Source organism: Crinia signifera, chromosome 5 (assembly GCF_055691185.1).
Source record: "Crinia signifera chromosome 5, ASM5569118v1, whole genome shotgun sequence".
NCBI lineage: Eukaryota > Metazoa > Chordata > Amphibia > Anura > Myobatrachidae > Crinia > Crinia signifera.
Window position 1 is genome coordinate 82,118,166 of NC_139221.1, and position 15,696 is coordinate 82,133,861.

The window sequence follows — 15,696 nt, forward strand, 5'->3', positions numbered from 1 at the left end:
GAATAAAACACCAGAAACAAATCCCATGGAGAGATATACTGTATATCATAGTTACATAGATGATGAGGTTGAGAAAAAGACTCAACGTATATTGGATCTCCTGCGGTGCACAGCTTATTTGTATTTGACCCAGATGAAGTATCTACCAATCTGTTTCTAACCAGAATCCCCAAATGGCAGTCCAATTTCTCTCTGGGTCCGCTACTAAACATTATAATAAATGGTTAGAACCCTGGATATTTTTATCTGTTAAAAATGTATCTGACCCATTCTCAAACATATAACCATAAACATATCCATTGAGTCTGCCATCACAACCTTCTCTGGTAGACTATTCCATATCTTAAGCCTTACTGTAAAAAAACCCCTTCCTTTGCTGGGTATTAATCTTGCTCTCCTCTAACCCTAGGGAGTGACCGTGTGTCCTGTGAACAGACCTCGGGTGTAAACAGTAGTCCTAGTACGCACTGGGCGATTCTAGCCAGAATCCCTGGGGATTTGGTCTGATAAATAAATGTATAGACCAGTGGTTCCTTAACTTTTTTAATCACGGCACCCTAGAGCAGGCCTGGCCAACCTGTAGCTCCGCAGCTGTTTTAAAACTGCAAGTCCCAGCATGCCTTGCCACAGTTTTGCTTTTAGAGAATTCTAAAACAATGGCAATGCATCCTGGGATGTGTAGTTTTACAACAGCTGGAGAGCCGCAGGTTTACCAGACCTGCCCTAGAGTATCATCATTTTCTTTATGGCACTCCTAGGCCAAAAGTTTCTTATTGAGAATTAAACAAAAAAAAAATTAAGTAAATTGCATTTTAGATCCTTGGGTTAAATTATGAGGGACAGGATTCACTTGTGTTTGTCCACATATGTTATGATTGGAAGTCACAAGCATTGGGTTTGCCTGTTACATTGACACTAAGTAATTTTAATTGGTCCTGGACCACCAACCCAGGTCACCCCTGCAATTGTCCCAGGGCACCCCAGGGTGCCACACAGTTTGGGAACCACTGGTATAGACTGAAAGTGTGAGCAGGGCCCTTTTCCATTTTTTTTTTATATGTGTGAGTGTGATTACCCAGTTTTGTTTGAGTACTTTTTGTTCCCAAGTGTAAAGTGCAAAAGCTATGCTGGTGCAGTACAAAAAACTACTATTGATATTGTTATTATTAATATATAATAATCAAGTTTACATCAATTTCTCAAACTGAAATTTCTCACTGTACTTGTAAATAGAGCTGGAAGTAAAAGCAGTCAATTATTTTTACTATGTACTGTGATTGGGCTAAGTTTGCCAGCAAAATGTCTGACCAGTGGCATTTTTTACCTATTGGCTGCAGGACTACAGCCCCTTCATGTAAGATCCGACACTGTGCTCTCCTAAGTGAACAGGAACGGGGGGGGGGGGGGCATAGTCAGACTCAGGGGGTTGCTGGTTGCCCGGAAGACCACCTCCTCTTGGCAAGTGCCTTAAATTATAACAATAGCACTGGTATATAATATGATCAATAGAGCTGCCACTACATCATGTCGCGCGCGTCCGAAAAGGGGGCGGGGCGTATGCAAATGAGGGTGCGGCTTATGCTAATTAGCCGCGACCTCATTTTCATACGAGAATAGACGCTGTGCGCATGCGCACAGCGTCTATTCTACTAGATTGGGGGGTCTCCCAACTGCCACCCCCCGCAGCGGGACAATGCCTGCCGCGGGTGGGACAGCGGGACAGGACCCGAAAATCGGGATTGTCCCTCTAAAATCGTGACAGTTGGGAGGTATGCATTTACTGTATGTGTGGATCTGAGCCCTTAAACATCACAATGGTCCAGAGAGCAGCTGCCAGGAGGAAGAGACAGAAGCCTTACCATGAAGTGGGAGAGTGGGAGCTTATAAAGTGCAGTACTGGTTCTATAATGTTTGTGTATTTATTTATTTATTATGATATGTTTAACCTTTTCATGACCACTTCTCCTATTAAAATGTTTGAACTAGCCTAAACTATAGCCCAGGCATTCCCAACCATGGCCCTCAAGGCACACCAACAGTGCAGGTTTTGTAGATATCCAGGCTTGAGCACAGGTGACTTAATTAGTATCTGAGGGATTCTGATTAAACCATCTGTGCTGAAGCCTGGATATCACTAAAACCTGCACTGTTGGTGTGCCTTGAGGACCGTGGGAATGCCTGCTATAGACCATCTATACTATTAAATACTGTATTCCAAGCAGTATCCAGTGTATAAAAAGACCAATTTTCAGGGCTGTTACTGCTCCCCCAGACTCCTGTACTTACCTCAACGTGCAGCAGAGTGGGAGATTTTGGGTTACATTTGTAAACCCTCCTTTAAAAATCCTGCGTTTGTCACTAGGGGGGGGGGGGGGGGGGAACGCATCGCATCCAGCGGCAGCCCCCTCCTACACAGAGGTAGGAGCCGCCATTAGGAATAACACAAATATTATAATGAATAGTTTTAAAAATGTTACTCATTTATGGTCAAACATTCATCCTACCCATCGCAGTTGTCCATCGCTTGTAAGCTGCCTGTAAAATGCTCTGAAATCAGTAACAATGTCTTCAAGGTTTCTTCCCACCACAAGTCTGGAGAGAGCATTCACGGCGCACACCACTGTAGAACAAGATGATTAATTAGACAATTTATTCTATTGCAGAAAACAATGTTTTTCATTAATATTAGAAAAGCTATAAGCAATGGTGGTTGCAGCGGGACAGTGATATATTATACAAACAGAATATTTTCATGTGAAATCAGCTTATCTGTGGTTTAATTACTAGGATAGGAATTCTATTGAAGATGGGATGTCGCTTTGGGCAACCAATCAGAAGCTACAATTTTTTTTTTTTTTTTTTAGCACCGTTTAGAAGATAATAGATAGATTCTGATTGGATGTTCAAAACATGCATCCCATGTGAAATAGAACTCTCATCTCAGTAATAAACCCCTCTGTGCCTGGATGATTAGAATTGCATGACCACTGCTCAAACTAAAATGTTGCACCAGCAAAGTATAAAATAATGTTTCTCAATGGTCTTCGGGCCTTATTCAGAGTTGTATGCTAATGCCACTGCAACGGTGTAAAATTCAAAATGTCGCTGCTGTCTGGACTTGTATTGAGACACTCACCGGCAACTTTGCGAGTGCCACTGTGTACAAAGACACAAATAATCAGTTGATTATGGAACTTCTTAGCCCTGTGGTTGTGCAGCATGGCTGCAGGAAGTACGCCAAAGCCACTGCAGCTGCATATGGGATTGCAGTCACAGGCTAAGACACATCCCAAACATGGTCAATGGCCTGACTGTCACTTTGTGAAGAAATTCTTCCTGTAACTGCCGTTAAAAGACCACCGTGGCGCATGCACAGCATGACTTAGATACATACACAGTCCGATGATAATTGCTTGTCTGCATAAAAATCGGGTTTGCATCCATCTTTGAATCATGCCCCACATTCCCACAGAAATGGGGTGATTCAGGTTGGTTTGCAAGAGCAAACTCCTTTAATGGACAAAACTATGTGCACTGCAGGTGGGGCTGATGTAACCTTTGCAGAGAGAGTTAGGTTTGGGAGAGTTATTTTGTATCTGTGCAGAGTAAATACCCCACGGGGGGAGATTTAATAATAGTTACGCCACTGCTGCAGTGCACATGGTTTTGTCCATTAAAGAAGGAGTTGGCTTTTGCAAACCAACCTGAATCACCCCCTATATGAAGGTTCATTCTTGGTAGTGCACTATAACATTTCACACCTTTTCGGTTTATAAATCACACTTTTACTATCTCTTTTGTATCCATCTAAATGTAAATTGAGCCACTGGTACTAGGACTATACGATGCACTTCTATGTAGCCCAAGTGGATGGTAAGCCATTAGTTACCACAGTATCTTACTGCCAATAAGTTAGCATTGTGTCTCCATAGCAACAGTTCGCTAAAGTTCTAGGGCAACCTGCTTTTAATTGGTCATTATGGAAAAACTGGTTTGTTTTTTCTATTCATTTTGCTAATAAGATGTCAACTGATTAGAGGTGATGAATTTAAAAATAAACAACACAATAGTGTGATACAGAAATTTATTTTTATTTTGGAATATATATATAATTTTCTGATGTAATAGAAAAGCCATGGGTAATATTTTTTCTAGTGGAGTATATTCTGTGCTATACTAGTTTAGAATAGTGTTTGCAAATTTTGAGTATTTATAAAATGTTTTGTGCACAATAAAAAAAAAAAAACTTCTGGGGGCGGGGCCTGATGGAGACATCATCAGTCCCTGCCCCCAGTAATGCAATATGCGGGTCTCCAAGGAGGGGGGGATATATATGCGCAATGGGCATATTTAGCCCTGCCCCTTCTGCCGAAAAGCAGCAATTTAATGCTTCTGCCACCGGGGACATGCAGGTAGGAAGGGGGTCCGCCGGAATCCGGGAGGGTTGCTCACCTTTCCGGGGGGCCGGGCAGGGGGACCCGATTTTAGGGAGCCTCCCTGCCATTCCGGGAGGGTTGGCAACCCTGAACTAGACCAGACATCAACTGTATACATTAGCCGAATGAATGTTTATCATTTTATAAAAGGAACCCATGTTTGTATATGGACAAGGCATGATTTGTGCAATAGATTAACAAATAATCATCATATAAGAATATATGAAGACAAACGTACCAATTTCTGTGCCTTTTCCCAAAGTGAATGTTAAACCACAACCTTTTAAATCATCTTCTGCATCAGTTTCTATGACGACATAAGCTGCAGAGTAATCAGGGTCGGTGTGCTGTATTACAGTGAAGAAAGAAGGATACAGTGAAAGTCATTGTTTAAAAAATGGTTTTGCACATACTGTATAGGGCTTGATTGAGTCGACAGCGCTGCTGATGTTGTAAGTAAGCAGATGTTCTTCTTTCTGCGCAGACATCTGCTGTAAGTTGCTCAGCGCCTGCATCCAGGGGGTTATTCAGACCTGATCGCAGCCCTGCTGTTTCACAAGGTGGACGGTTATCGATCGACTGTGCATGTGAACAGATCTTGGTATGATAGCAGAGGTGTTCTCTTATATAGATCACAGAAGTCTGACCCTATTTTTAATATTCATAATAATTTACAGTCCATCTGCCAGACATGGAGTCAGAAGTGCGATTATCTGATGCTCTTTTGCTCCGACAGAATTGCGCAGCACCGTGCAGTACCCTCTGGCCTATTCCTATTCTGGTAGAATCATGCCATTTCAGTAGAGGATTTCAGAGGAAGAAAGGACAAGTTATACCCCTTTCAAACACCAAATTAAAATCCTGGGTTGCTGGACCCGGGGTAGCGCGATCACACTGTACCTCGACCCAGGTTGGTGACGTAACGACCTGGCAATAACCCAAGTTGAGAGTGCAGTCTGAAAGGGGAAAACGGTAAGAGAAGCTAGTAGGCATCCTGGTTTGCACATAGGGGGCATGACTGGCACAAAAAAGTCGGCTGCCCAGGGGGCATGACAGCATGGTTGCATCATCATGGCTCCGCCTCCACTCTACAGTGCAGAGAAAGCAGTCGCTGAGCTCTATTATGGGTGGCCAAGGGGTGGGTTTGGGGGGCTGGAGGCAGATGTGGAAGACTTGCCTGCCTTTACAGGGGGGCCAGAAGCATCTTGCGATTTTCGGGAGACTCTCAGCTGATCCGGGAGGGTAGGTAAGCAAGAACTAAAGATTAAACAGCCACTAAGAGAAAACAAGGTAGTTTCCATCACAGTTGTTAGGAGCTGAATGTACGGAGAGCAAATTAGGACATAAGTGTTTTTCAGTTTTTTTGTGGTAGTAGAAACAGTGGGTTTGTTTATGGAGTTGCATTAGTGTACTAGTTAGACATTTTGTATAGTTACAAAGGGGTGGAGCCGAGACAAAAATACAATGTAATTCAGATTTGTCTAAAAATGCATACAGACGCCTATTTCTAGGTTACCGAGCTGCTAATCATCTCAAGTGAAGCTGCCACCTAGGAAATAAGATAGATGCCCCCTGGAGTACTCAAAAAGGGCCTTATTCTAGTTCACTCTTGCTGACAAAATCCTTCTTAGATGGACAAAACCATGTGCACTGCAGGTGGGGCAGATGTAACTTGTGCAGAGAGAATTAGATTTGGGTTAGGTTTTACTTCAAAGTGAGATCTATATTGCAGTGTAAAAATAAAGCAGCCAGTATTTACCCTGCACAGAAACAAAATAACTCACCCAAATCGAATTATCTCTGCACATTTTACATCTGCCACCCTGCAGTGCACATGGCTTTGTCAATCTGAGAAGGATTTTGTCAGAAAGAGTGAACTAGAATAAGGCCCAAAGTCCTCCCAAACAACGTACTGATATGCAGCAGCCACACAATAACAAGGAACACTGACAAAAGACAGAAGTTATTAAACTCTGATCCCGATCCCCAAAGCTGATACTTTCTTTAAAATTGAAGTATTGCCCTTATAACTAATTAGCATGATGAGATTATAAAATTTAGCAGCAAAAAATACTATTACACTCTATTGCACTTTTAGGGCCGGATTTGTGTTTGTAAATAGAGCAAAAAAAGCACACAACTTGGCAAAACTATGCTGTTCTGGAGGTGTAACAATTGCAGAGTGATTTAGATTTGGGTGGGGTGGGTTCAAACTGAAATCTAAATGGCATTGTAAACATTAAGCTGTCTAACATCTGTGGTTTACATGCAAAAGCAGCCAATATTTACGGTGCACCAAAAAAATATAAATGTACAGTATTTGCTCCCCTTGAATGGCAACATGGTTTGTTCTAGATAAAGGGTGAGATTTAATAGGATGAGAGATTCAGAAAGTGAGAGATTTGGTGAGAAATCCAGTTTTTTTTAAAGCGGCAATCATTGACACTGCAAAACCAGTTTGATTTTGCAGTGTAAATGATTGCCGCTTTAAAAAAAAAAACTGGATTTCTCACCAAATCTCTCACTTTCTGCTTTACTCAAGGGGCATACACACAGGGCAATTTTTGCCTATTTTCTAAGCAATCTGTCTAGATAGCTTAGAAATGAAGCACAAATCGCTCAGTGTGTGCACCTAATATCGATGGCGATGCGCAGCCCTGCACTTTGCGATCACTGGCACAGATGTTAAGTGCATGTACTAAATATCTAGTCAGTTCACCCAGCAAGTGCGTACAAAACACAGTGGCTAGCACAGATCACTTAGCACACATAGCAACGGGTGTATGGCCGATCTATGCGCAGGAAAATCACCATCTCTAAATCGCTTAGCACACATCGCTCAGCACACCATGCCCCGTGTGTATGTCCTTTTACAAACATAAATCAGAACCTTAGTACATGACCTCAAGTGCAGAACCAGGATGGATGGAGGAGAGAGAAGAGACTGACACAAGATTGTTCAAAGTACAGATTTTTGTTTTCCTTACCATGGCATCTGAGCCGTGGTGACCCAGAGAGGTTGGGAACCGCACATCTGTCACTGTAAGACCAGTAATCTTTCCTTTTATCATAATGTTGTTACTTTCTGGGTTCTTTATAAGGAAAACCGTAAACCTGAACAGTATGTTATGCAGCAGTAACTTGAGTGCAGTGTACTCTTCCTCATATGCAGATTTAACAGGGAGAGAGTCACGCCCCGACCTGCTGACTGGCTAATTTTTAGCTGACATGCCAGACACAACAGTTATTAACCCCTGTGCTTCCTCAGCATTCATATACCGACATGCTCACTGTAAACAATATTGTTGCAGATGATGCATTTATTTATGTTTAAGTTCAAATAACTTTTATAATGCTAGATTCTAATAATCAGCAGGGGCAAATGTAAACTTTCATGTAAGAAAGAAAGGTTATACATACACAGTAACATTTATTTGGTTTATATGCATTCTGTATTCTGATTACAGAGAGAGTTGGCATCTTTTATTCTAGGGGCGAACACAAACAAGTGGTACAGGCTTTTCTACCAACACAATATGATGAAAACATTTTATAAATAAAGCTGTACAGGCATAATTTGTAGAATGAAACTGTTCATAGCCTTCAAGCTGTAGTTCCCATGCTGCCCAGGCAAGTTTGGGGTATAGGTACTAAAAACCAGACCTGGCCAAAACCCTGGAATGCCGGTCCAGACATCAAACTCTGCATTCCGGAGCTTGTAGTGTCCGGTCCGGTGGGTGTCCTGTCTGGGGGGCTGTCTGTGACAGCTGTCACCAGGGAGAGGAGGAAGGGGAGAATAAATCCTCCCCTCCGGGGCGGCTGTAATCTCCCCTTCCCCATGTCCCTGGTGAAAGCTATCACAGGCAGCCCCCAGACGGGAATGCAGAGTTTGATGTCCGGCTTTCCTGGGTCTTGTCCAGGTCTAAATGTCATTAGAATGAAACCGAAAAGGGACTTTGTATGCAGGCATCTCTGTAACCTACAGTATCAAGAGGACTTAGGGTGCCCATACACAATGCGTTTTTTTCGGGTGCGATGCGATGCACGCTTCTGTGCACAGCACATCCCGCAGCACAGAAAGTCTGTACAGCCCTTGCTTTTAGTACTATATTGCAACTTATCTAGTGCAAAAAGCATGCCGTGCAGCACATCATATGCTTTTGCTTTGAATGATGTTAAAATGACTATACCAGTACTATACCTCGTGGGGCTCACTTCGCTCGCCACGCTTCGCTCGCCACACTTCGGGCTGGCGTGGATAGGGGGGGTTTCAAATGGAGGCATTTGCCAGTATGTAACATGGAGCACTGGCAAATGCCTCCTTTATTGTGCATGAGACGCACTTGCGTCTGCACCCCCTCTTTGTGCAGGAGACGCATGCGCTACCTAACCCCTAACCCTGTCGGCGGGGTTGCTGTACCCTGCCGCAATAGTTACTCAGACACAGAAGCGTCTCAGATGCTCCTGCGTCTCAGACAGATGGAGCACCTCTTCGCCGGCGCCCACATGATCCCCTCTCCGCCGGAGAGGGGATCATGCGGGCGCCAGCGCTGTGTGAGAAGCGCTCACTAGGCTTGCCAGGGACACCGGGAACAGAGATGCAGTTCCCGGACCCAGTACGGTGAGTAGCTGCCTCACGGAGACACTATGCTGACTATGGACACCAAAAAAAATGTTGCAAAGCAACAGAAACGGGGCGCTGGTTGAGGTTGCGTTTGTGAAGCAGCTACATGAAAGGGGTGAGCAATCCCTTAAGAAAGAGGGTAAAAAGAAGAAAAAGTAGCGCTAGTACACCAATGAACATTCACTCTTCATTATCATGATTTTCCCTCGCAGAATGAACCATGCTTTTCTCACATGCCTCTGGGCAATATAGAACAGCTGACTTCCTTTGATTTTGTAAGGCATCTAATGCATTATTGAGATGAACCTTTTCTTTCAACTTAAACCTTGATTACCCCTAGCAGTAAATCACACGGACACATGACCTGAAATAACTCACACGGACACGTGACCTGAAATAATGACACGGACAACCACTGCATAAGTTTAAAAAGGTAAAGGGTATTTATTGTGGTATGACCCTATAGAAAGGGATGGCCTAGAGAGCGCTTGACGACCAGCCAGTCATAAACGTTAGCAATGGCGGCGACTACAACGCCCCAACTTGTAACAAGGCCGAGGAACCGCCCCCATTGAATTCAAAGCCAGCCTGCGCTGTGACTGTCTTGCCGCCCCTCCTAGGGCCTAATGAGGACAGTTCTAAAAGTGTCCTGCGTCCCCCCTCGGGGGCAGAACTCACCAGCCTTCCTGGCAGAGGGTGGCAATACCTCACAGTGACCACCTGTACTTCAAACTGGACTGCTGATCGAGAGCGCCCTCCCGCCAATTAATATTAAAATTGATGAGAGCCAAATTTGGGTGACGGCCGAAAGGCCATGTGGTAGGTTAGCACAAGGGAGGGAGGGTGGGAATCCAGACTCAAGAGGAAGATGGATCACCTGACTACCTCTTATATACCTCCACCTAAGCTACCACCCCTTCTACACCTGATTGGCTACCCCATCTACACTGCACTTCTATGGGTAAGTGACACTCTGATTTCTATCTTTGTCATACCATCCCAAACTGCACCGACTCTTATATTCCCTCATGCCTAGGCAGCCCTCGCTCTCTCTAAGGCGTCTAATGCATTATTGAGATGAACCTTTTCTTTCAACTTAAACCTTGATTACCCCTAGCAGTAAATCACACGGACACATGACCTGAAATAACTCACACGGACACGTGACCTGAAATAATGACACGGACAACCACTGCATAAGTTTAAAAAGGTAAAGGGTATTTATTGTGGTATGACCCTATTGAAAGGGATGGCCTAGAGAGCGCTTGACGACCAGCCAGTCATAAACGTTAGCAATGGCGGCGACTACAACGCCCCAACTTGTAACTAGGGCGAGGAACCGCCCCCATTGAATTCAAAGCCAGCCTGCGCTGTGACTGTCTTGCCGCCCCTCCTAGGGCCTAATGAGGACAGTTCTAAAAGTGTCCTGCGTCCCCCCTCGGGGGCAGAACTCACCAGCCTTCCTGGCAGAGGGTGGCAATACCTCACAGTGACCACCTGTACTTCAAACTGGACTGCTGATCGAGAGCGCCCTCCCGCCACAGCTGGGTTCAAAAATTGCCACTTAAAGACAATTACTGTAGAACCCAAGCCCGCCAAACCAATCAATAACTAAGTCAACCAGAGTAACAAAAACCTAATCCCCTATCTGCAACAACTGAACAAGTCCTGAAGTAGAACGGCCATGCCTGATTCCGACAAATGTACACCATCACTTCTGTAGAAGGATGGGGTCTCCAGTGCTAAAGAGGGGTGTCTAACCGCTGTGCCTCCCATGGACGTGACCGCTTTGGAGACCGCAAAGTTGACCTTGCGTCTGATCTTCTCTAATGACTTGGGGTTCCAGCAGCCCCTCCAGTTGAAACGAGGCACTATGTCGGACCAAACTATCCGCAATCCAGGCCAAAGGCCTACCAGAGTCTTAAGATCAGCCTCGATCCTCAAAATAAGGCCTATGCTGGTTCCCCGGCCTAAGTCGTTACGTACTAGGTGTATCACCAAAACATCTGGGCGACCCCAGCGACGCTCTTTATCTGACAATAATGGTAAAAGACCATTCCACCGGAGACCCCTGACACCGAACCAATGTACTGCCTTCGCCCCTAGCTCTGCCCGGGCCCTGACAGCTAACTGATGATTGGATGCCCAGAAAATGTATGAATGCCCGACGAACCAGACAGTGGCATGAGTCGTTGAAGGGGGGGGAAGGGCTGAAAAAGAAAACCCTAACCGGTTAGCATTCAAACTTAAACTGTATAATGCACAACGTAGGGTTAGACATATAATGCACAACATGAATTAGTACACTAGAATCCAAGTGAAGGGGAAAACCTTAAAAAACCTCCGGTGGACTTGAGGGGGGGGGGAAGCCAATTGTAATTAGCCCACTATCGGAGGAAAAAGTAAAAAATTCCCTTCACACCGTCGATTCCGTAACGCTGCCGTTACAAAACCGATTGTAAACATAGTTTTTGGATCCAGCGCCGAAGGCGCGTGCTAAACCTTATCTAGACATATATAAGATTTATAAGCGGAGGACTTCCAGCGGCCGAGTTGCTGAATGGCATTCACTGGAAGGCCCTCCGCTGCTGCGTTGGTGGCCGCACCAATACGGAACGAATGCGTCCCGTAATCGGCGACCTCCAAACCCAACGCAGCCACACAGCGCTTAAACACAGCAGTGAATTGAAAGCGCGTCACGGCCATGTATCAGCATGTGCGAGGAACTGGGCCGTAGCGGCAGGCCTCAAAGGCAGATATGCCGTGGCCAGCCGCACGGCGCAGATCCCCTTTCCCGCTGGGACTTAAGGGATGCCAGCGGCCTCTGCCCAACTGATCGGTCTCAGACCGGCGGAGCACACAAAGGACGAACCGTCCTGGAAGACCATGTCTTCGAACCGCACCTAAATCAGTGGCATTCTTGCTGGCCGCAACCAGCCCGCCGACCCTAAAGTCCCTAAAGAACGCAAAAGAGAACGCCACCCGACAGAGTGACGTCTCTTCCGCGTTCTCCGCTACACCCTGAACACAGGCTATGATTCCCACCGAGTCTACAGCTCGGTGGACCTGCGGGAATCCGCTGTCATTGTCTGCACTCCCGCCCACCAATCAAAACCCTCGCTAGCGCAAAGGCTTTGGTGGGGTCCCGTTCTCCACGTAACTTAGCACGGAATATATCTCAGCTAATGCCGCAGCCAATGGCATATTGACAGGCCCGCGCCCTGCTGCCCACGCACGAAACTGCAATGGTCATAGACTGGCTTCCGCTGTTCCCCGGGGACTCCTAAAAAGGCCGCCCGGTCCTGCAGCATGGCTGCATATGCCCTACCGGTGGAGGGGGCCAGGGGTGGCAAGGTAATCCTCACATGTCGGCTCTACATCTGCCCTACAGGACATGGACAAGTGAGCCTGAGGGGCGCAGCGCTTGGTACCAACTTGCGAAACTTCGCAAAATAGAACAGCGACAGCGCATTGGCGATGCCGTTGTCAACCCCAACGTGCTGCTCCAATGAAATGTAAGTTGCCCTGCAAGCAGCGTAATACCAAATGTCTGGGCGAACGCCGTGTCAGGGTGAAAAGGGGTGCACTGGTTATTAGTGGTGTGCGCCCCTCCTAGGTTATATCACCATAACCTACCGTCTGGCTTGCCAATCTATGGGTCCACCAACCCACCGCTACAACGATGGGGAAGGACTCCAATAGCAGCAAATTGGCCGTGAAGCCCCTCCCAATTCCAGATTGAGGCCATGGGGCTGCGCGCCATTCGCCCTGAAAAACTGCCCCGGAACCCGGGGCCTGCGTAAACAAATGAAAACTGGGAATGGGCGAAGGCTCTGCGGTACCAAGAAGCTCCACATTAAAGTCCACTAGAAATGGAGACCAGACTACCAGGTCGTAGCGTATCTCCCGGGACCCAACCATGGATGGGGAACCTTAGTCCCCGCTGCAGCCCCTTCCTGCTTGCGGCAAAAACCCCGCCCCAGCACTCGAAGTTAAGGGACCCACAGTAATGACTGGACCAGCCTTAGATTGGCCTTCTTCTTAGCCCGGCAGCCCTGGATAAGGACCCGCAACTTGTGGACTCTGCCAGCCAGCAGGCTACAGCCGCCGGCTGCAGGGCCAACCCCTACGCCTATGCAAGATATGACGCACGGTGGACCCTCGGTCCCGGCCACTTATACCCATAAGTTATGGTGTCACTGGAGGAGGCGGGAACGGACCCGTGTCCCATTTGGCCCTGGGTGCATATTGCCCAATTGTGGGCTAGCCCGGGTACTTTTATCAACAGTTGATAACGCACTTGCAACTTGATCAGTAGCCGTGAGGGTGAGACAAGTGCTGGATTAACCGGTATTTACCCGGAGCCTACTTGGGTACTACTCCCAAGGGCGAAAAAAAAACGCGTGCTGGGCCGACCATTCTGCCCAGCGCTGCCTCGGCTCACGCCTCACCACCTCGGGGACCTGCACCGCTGATTTCAAATTCCTGCGTGGAACCACCCTGACGTCGCCGGGGATGGGCAAACTAAAGCCGTAACAAAAACAGGGCTTTTTCCCTGTTAGTGTAGGCATGCAAACGGGGTTCCGGCTCGAACAGGACTATGAAGTTGTCACCTTACTTAGAGCTGGTGCTGTCATCGCCAGCGGGGTGGCTTTACAGGTCTTAGCTGGGTGACTGGCCCCCAATTACAGCATTTGTGGCGAAAGGGCCTTTGCCGCCTCTATCACACTTCGCATAGTTGAAGGCAAAGCCTTGCCTTTAGCGGCTGGCTTGTACCCTTCTTGCCAGGGGGAAAATGTCTTCTCGTGATGGGACTCAGGCGCAGCGTGGCCTTTACCCCTGGCCTGCCACCATATCCTGACATGCTTAAGGCCCTCGGGCGTAACCCGTGCGCCGGCGTGGGTCAGACGAAATTTCTCGTCCTGTCCCTCCGAGCCGTAACCTTGTAAGATAGAAAAACCTGTGTACCAGGAAAAATGTACCGCAAATCGCTGCTGCGCTTCTTGGGTCTGGGGTCAAAAATAGCCAGATGGAATGTAAGGAAACGCTTAAACCAGTAGTGAAAACTCAGATACGAGTTTTTACCGGCACCAGACGATTTCTTGGCCATGCCGCAATAATTTTTCAAGTCGCCAGTAACGTGAAAACATCCACGAACTCCCCTTGGCTATTTTTCCCTTTGTGTCTTTATGAAGACCCCCGGACCCTGCAGTGTTGCTGCGATGTGCCATGTAAGAGGAAAGCTGGGACTCAGCAATGGGCTTAGTCTTGCTAGCCCGCTTCCCCCCCGCCCTTGCCTGCTGTGCAACTGCGCGTGCTACTAGCTTGGAAAACCTCGGGGCATCTAATGGTTCCTGACTCCTCGCAGCGGCGTAGGACTGGCCCGCAGAATATTCAGAGGTATAATACTCATCATGCTCACCATCACCCGGAAGGTCGACAGCATCCAGAGACCCGGCCTCATGCGGCGTCCCTGCTGCAGTTCTCTCCAGAATGATGATCCACGTCTGCGGCTGCCCGCCGGGCAACTGATGAGACCTCGGAAGAAACATGTAAAGTGGTTAGTGACTCACTCATGACCAGTGCAAAACCCAACCCCACCCTGGAATTGTGAGGTGGCGGAGGTAGCACCCTAACCAACTGTACTAGAAGGGGCCTGAGAGCCGGATGGGGATGAGCGGTGAAACCCGCTCGCCAGTTGGAAGCCGGGCGTGGCTGAACGGATGCCCAGGGAATCCCGCTTAAGCCAGGGGAGAATATACAAACTCCACACAGTTAGGGCCATGGTGGGAATGGAACCACTGACCTATTGCTGTGAGGTAGTAATGCTAACCATTACCCCACACATGCTGCCCTTGAGGACGGGTGGGTGCCTCCGAAGTCCCATCGGGACGGGTCTGAAGGTCCGGGGCAGGAAAATGGGCCCGGAACCTGGGCAATACCCGGATGGGTTACCTGTGCGGGCGTGCCGCTGTGTGGCAGTGCCCATGGCACCCCCGGCCCTGAGGGGGGGGGTGTAAATAGTGGGGGTCGATAATTAATGGGAACCCCCCCCCAGCCGTTGGAATATTGGCGCTGGCAGCGCCTTGACCAGTTACGAGACCCCCCAAAAGAGGGGCCCCCTCGACCCCCGAGGGGGGAGTTGTGGGAGGGGACGGTGTACGGGCGGACCCAAGGGGATGCAGGTGACGGGGTTGCCCTGACCAGGAAGGTAACCCCCTATGTGCTGGCTAATGGGACCCTGTGTCGTATGGATTGAAGCCGGCCAGCAGGGGGAGCTAGAGCTCCATGGCTTGCAGCCAAAATGCCCTGCATGGGATCCAGGCCGCCCTCATACCTGGGCGACCCGGACCCTCAATGTTTTAGGTACCATTAAGACCCCCCCTGGTATGCTTTGCTGGGGGGCCCGCCGCCGGAGTGGAGCTCCTGAGCGGCTCATGGGACCCCCCCAGCCGCCGCTCGGGCGCGTGTTTGACCAGCCGCGGGGGGGGAGGTGCTTACTGTGCGGCTCGTGAGCCGGGAGGAGGCGCGGGGACTGGGGACTGTGCAACCGCGCCCCCCCCCCGGAGAGTTCAGGCGCCGCGCAACAGGTCAAGCGGTGCGCTCGGAGGGGACCCCCCTGGCGTGCGCACTGCT

The 15,696-nt window shown here is 48.1% G+C and overlaps 1 protein-coding gene across 3 annotated transcripts in view; it reads right to left on the reverse strand.

The window, feature by feature from the left end:
• LOC146080363 (mitochondrial enolase superfamily member 1) overlaps positions 1-7,602 on the reverse strand; it is a 44,780-nt gene extending 37,178 nt beyond the window's left edge. For all 3 annotated transcript variants that reach the window (XM_083187553.1, XM_083187552.1, XM_083187551.1), the window contains exons 1-3: positions 7,424-7,602; positions 4,675-4,783; positions 2,505-2,620 (exon numbers count right to left, since the gene is read on the reverse strand). In XM_083187553.1, the coding sequence (XP_083043679.1) occupies positions 2,505-2,620; positions 4,675-4,783; positions 7,424-7,507 (309 nt within the window). In that variant the 5' untranslated portion in view covers positions 7,508-7,602. The remainder of the gene's footprint in view (positions 1-2,504; positions 2,621-4,674; positions 4,784-7,423) is intronic.
• Between the last annotated feature and the right edge of the window lie 8,094 nt (positions 7,603-15,696).